Consider the following 4,882-nt stretch of genomic DNA (forward strand, 5'->3'; position numbering starts at 1 on the left):
GGTGGCTCACAACCATCTGTAAAGAGATCCGATGCCCTCTTCTGGTGTATCTGAAGACAGCTACAGTGTACTTATATATAATAAATAAATAAATCTTAAAAAAAAAAACAAATACCACCTAGAAATCATACTACACATGCAATCTATGGAATTAACAAAAGATTATTAAAAGTTAAACCCATATTGCCTCTAAATGTTGCTTCTTGATCAATAAAAAGGGAGTTACCTTTTTTTCTTATTATAAATTCTTCGAACCTAATAGATTGTTGACTTCAGGAGTCTGAGTTCCCTTTGGTCCACTTTGAATATATACTTAAATTTTCTTGGGGCCACAATGAAGGACACATATATAGAGACTTCCTGAAAACACATCCTATGAATCTCTTCTGATTATAGAGGTGTAGATTTGTGGTAGAACATTTCACTGACATGCACTAATCTAACACATGTGCATAATTACATGCACGTACATGCACACAAACAAAGATATATAACACATGCACACATGCATGCAAGCATTCATGTACATGTACATCCAGAAACATGCTTGTAGGGACTCATGCCTCCAACTAGTCCTTGAGAATTAGAGGCAGAAGGATTTCCAGTAGTTCAAAACCTAATGTAAGAATTAAAAATTCTAGAAGGTATGTGGATTATCTATCAGCCTGGCAATATTGCCACAGGAGCCTTCTTAGAGTTTTCTCACATTACTTAAACAGTTGCAGTCCTCCAAATCAAGGACTACTCTCTCAAACATAACACTTTTATCATAGTACTGTAAATCCGCGTGTATTGTTCATGTCCCAAGTAACCATCCTCACCTTGTATGTCATTGCAGTTCACAAGTATTCACCATCATGCTGATGAAAAATTGCCATTACCAAATGGGAGGTTTTGCTTTGACCACAGTGGCCTGGCTACTCTGTTGCATATCCATAGGCCTCCCTCAGTGGCAAGTGTGGCACTATGAAGACCCTGTGATCCTCAAGCCTACAGTGGCTTTTGTGGGCATATGGAGAGCCTGCATTTTCCACACTGACAGCAACTCCAGCAACAACAGAATATGTCACCAATACAACTACCGTGATTCCTTCGTTCCTTTGTATATTCGAATAAACCAGCACTTGCTGCTGGTTTCTAGCTTTCTTGGGCTCTTTGGGAAAATCACCACCATTATTGCTCTTTCGAATGTGAGTATGGGAAGAGTACGGAGGAATGCCACCTGCAATCCATTCAGCCTTTCAGGGATTCTGAACATCATTGCTAGCAGCTTTCTTTACCTTGCTGTTTTGTTTAATTACATAGCCATCGTGCGCAAATGGGGGGTTTCCTTCCCACCATCTTTCCATATGCCTTCCCACCCAGACATTCAGAAGATGGGAAGTGCCATGGCTTTGGCAATTATAGCTGCAGTTTTCTTTCTACTAAGTGGCACAATTTGCCTTTCTTCAAATTTAGGCAAGTCGCCCCATTCCAAAATTTAAAAGTAAATTACTACCTAACATAGACTTGAAATGCCAGCAAAGATACTGACTATTCTTCGTGTGTCTAGATAAATTTCCAAACATCTTGAAAGAATGCCAATTGAGGCCTATGACGAAAACTAGTCCAGTTGACTTTCCCTTATCTTTTTTGGCTTCTTTTGTGTTGCCTTAATTCATTATTTGGATTGCGGGCTTTTATTAAATAAAATCTTATTTTATGGGTAGTATTGAATTTGTGTTTTCTTGCTGTCAACAAAAGTAAGTAACCAGTAAACCTAATCCATATAGAAAAGAATGTCAGAGTACATTAACCTTTCACACTGCTCTTGAATTTAAGGCTAAATCAGAACCTGGACTCTTCCCCCCTTCCCCTTATATCCATGTCTGTCTACTCTAAGTCTGTTTCCAAAGAAAATCCAGACTCCTCCATGGCCCATTACTATACAGATAACCTTTGTGGCTCTATAGATTGTAGCCTTTTTTGTTGTTCCTTTTGTTTTGTTTGTTTCCCTTTTCAAGATTGGGTGTCTTGCCTTGGCTGTCATGGACATTATTCTGTACACTAGACTGACCTCAAATTCAGAGATCTGCTTGCCTCTGTCTACTGAGTTCTGGGTATGAGCCACCATGCCTGGCTGATTGTAGCTTTTTAATTGAGACTTGATTGCTATTATTCGCAAATGCAAAGGAACAAACACACACCAAGTTTGTCTTATTATGTCTGAGTTACCTCAATCAGGGTGATTTTTTTATAGCTCCACCCATTTAGCTGCAAATTTCATGATTTCATTCTTTTTAAAAATTATTTTAAAAAGTTATTTTGGATTTTTATTTACATTTCAAATGTAAACCCCCTATCCAATCATCTTTCCCCCTTTTTCTATGAGGGTGTTCTCCCACCCAACCACCCACCCCTTCCTGCTTCCCTGCTCTGACATTCCCCTACACTGTGGGGTCTAGCCTTGGTAAGACCAAGGACTTCTCCTCACATTGGTGCCCACCAAGGCTATCTTCTGCTACATACGTAGCTGGAGTCATATATCTGTCCATGTGTACTCTTTGGATGGTGGTTTAGTACCTGGGAGCACTGGTTGGTTGGTATTCTTGTTCTTAAGGTGTTGTAAACCCCATCACCTCTTTCAATCCTTTCTCTAACCCCTCCAATGGGGACCCCATTCTCAGTTCGATGGTTTGCTGCTAGCATTCGCTTCTGTATTTGTCATGCTCTGGCTGAGCCTCTCAGGAGACAGCTATATCAGGCTCCTGTTAGCATGCACTTCTTAGGTATATCAGGCTCCTGTCAAAGCCAACCACTGAACTGAAAATGGGATCCCCAGTGGAAGAGTTAGAGAAAGGATTGAAGTAGCTGAATGGGTGTGGAAACTCATAAGAAGAACAACAATACCAACCAACTAGACCTCCCAGAGTGTCCAGGGACCAAGCCACCATCTCAAGAAAAAAAAAAAAAAAACAACGAATGGACCATTTGTATATGTAACAGAGGATGGCCTAACTATTGTTCATCAGTGGGAGGAGAGGGCCTTGGTTTACTCAGGGCTTGATGCCCCAGTGTAGGGGAATTTCAGGGCAGGGAAGTAGGAGGGAGTGTGTGTTTTCGTGAAGGAGGACTCTCATAGAATCAGGGGTGGGAGGAGTGGTATAGCCAGACTCTGGAGGAGAAACCTGGAAAGGGGATAAAACTTAAATATAAATTAAAACACAGTGATAAAAGAAAAAAAGAAGAGAAAAAGATAAAAATGATCCAAAGGTCCATTAATGGATGAATGATGAACAGCATATGAATTGTCTACACAATGAAAGGTATTACATCCAAAAAGAAGGAAAAAAGATATAAAAAGTCATGAAGGTAAAACAAGATCAATGTGCTTTAATGTGAATTCTGTAGTTGTGTTCTTCTGGGGTTCCAGTCTGTCCAATAGTGTGAGTCTCTGCATATATGTTTCTTGTGCCTTTTCTTTGACTCTTTTTCTTGTTTGGCTGTTTTTGTCACATTATGATTTCTTTGTTTTTATTTCTCTTATTTTATTTTATTATTACTCCTCAGTTAACTCTTTTCTTAGAAGATGCAGAGAAGGTATGAATCCAGACAAGGTGTGAAGTGGGAAAAACTGGGGAGATTATGGGGAGAATCATAATCAAAATACACTTTAGGGAAAAAACTATTTTTAATTAAAGAAAAACACAAATAAAAAAGAGATTAGTGTTGACTACATAATTTTCTTTCCATGATAACCAGTACCTAAAGAATGCAGATTCATCCCTTGGCTCTGTGGAGAACCAGGTTGTCCAGTTGTGGGAATGAGCTGATGCCTCTCATTTCTAGAGACGATGTATACATAGCTTCCATTTATAAACATTCCATGAGGGAAAACTATTGATTAGCACACTGAGTGAAAAGGCAAACCTAAGAGTGGACGTTGGAGACACTGCCTCTGTAAGATCAAACTACATAATAAAATTTTGCAATGTTGTGAGACTCCTGGAAGGGACAATGCCTAGCTTTGCCAGTTGAGGCAAGAATTTTGGGTTCACTCTGAAACTTTTTAGGATAGATGTTCTCCCCGAATAATAAACCTTCATCCCTTTGGCCTCTCAAGCTGCCAGTTGGGTAACCTTGTGGGAATAAGCTCCTTACTTCTCAATTCTGGAGACTGTCAAAGTTGCCATTTTCAAACATTCCCTGAGGAATAGCTGTGGAATAGTTGGATGTGTCAAACGACCAGCTAAGAGTAGACTGTGGAAGCACTAGTTGGATCAGATTGACACACATAATAGGTTACTAATGATGTCACCTGCACGAAACAGAAGCACCCACTTGGGAATCAGCCTCTGCCTCTCCTTAGGCACCATTTGAGAGGATACCAGAAATGAGGGAACATGTGGTAATTTTATTGACACAGAGAGTCGAAAAGCAGATATCCAGGATCCACTCACAGTCTGAGACAATTAAACTACTTTTGTACCATTTGGGATTCTGAATCAAACCGGAGCCCCATTACTGGAAACAGCTTGGGCCCCAGGCTCCATATTGGTGAACAGGGGAGCCTGAGGACTGTTTTTTTTTTTTTTAACTTTCCCTAGATTAAGGGATGCCTCAGTGAGGACTCGGCCATGTGAGTCCCTCTGCAGTCATATATTTGGTAACATGGGGACTGCGGAAACATTTTTGAGTTTCCTGAGATCTAAAGGAACCTCCGGGATGATTTGTGAGATAGGCCTCCCCCCAAAACTTTTCATAGGTGAGTGATCTTGTGCACTCAAGTGCCATTTGTCAGGCAGCCTGGAAGGAGGTCACCTCAGTTTCAGGTGAGTAAAAATTTCAGGCTCACTCTGAAACCTTCATGGACAGACAGTTCCTAATAGTGCTTCACCCGTTT

General features: G+C 40.4%; 1 protein-coding gene across 1 annotated transcript; it reads left to right on the forward strand.

Annotated features, from left to right (window-relative positions):
• The first annotated feature begins 857 nt into the window (after nt 1–857).
• Nucleotides 858–1,484, forward strand: LOC116888287 (claudin-34-like). Its single transcript, XM_032889563.1, has one exon. It carries the CDS (start codon nt 858–860, stop codon nt 1,482–1,484), a length of 627 nt encoding a protein of 208 aa, XP_032745454.1.
• Nucleotides 1,485–4,882: the final 3,398 nt, after the last annotated feature.

This window comes from Rattus rattus, chromosome X (assembly GCF_011064425.1).
Source record: "Rattus rattus isolate New Zealand chromosome X, Rrattus_CSIRO_v1, whole genome shotgun sequence".
Taxonomy (NCBI): Eukaryota; Metazoa; Chordata; class Mammalia; order Rodentia; family Muridae; genus Rattus; species Rattus rattus.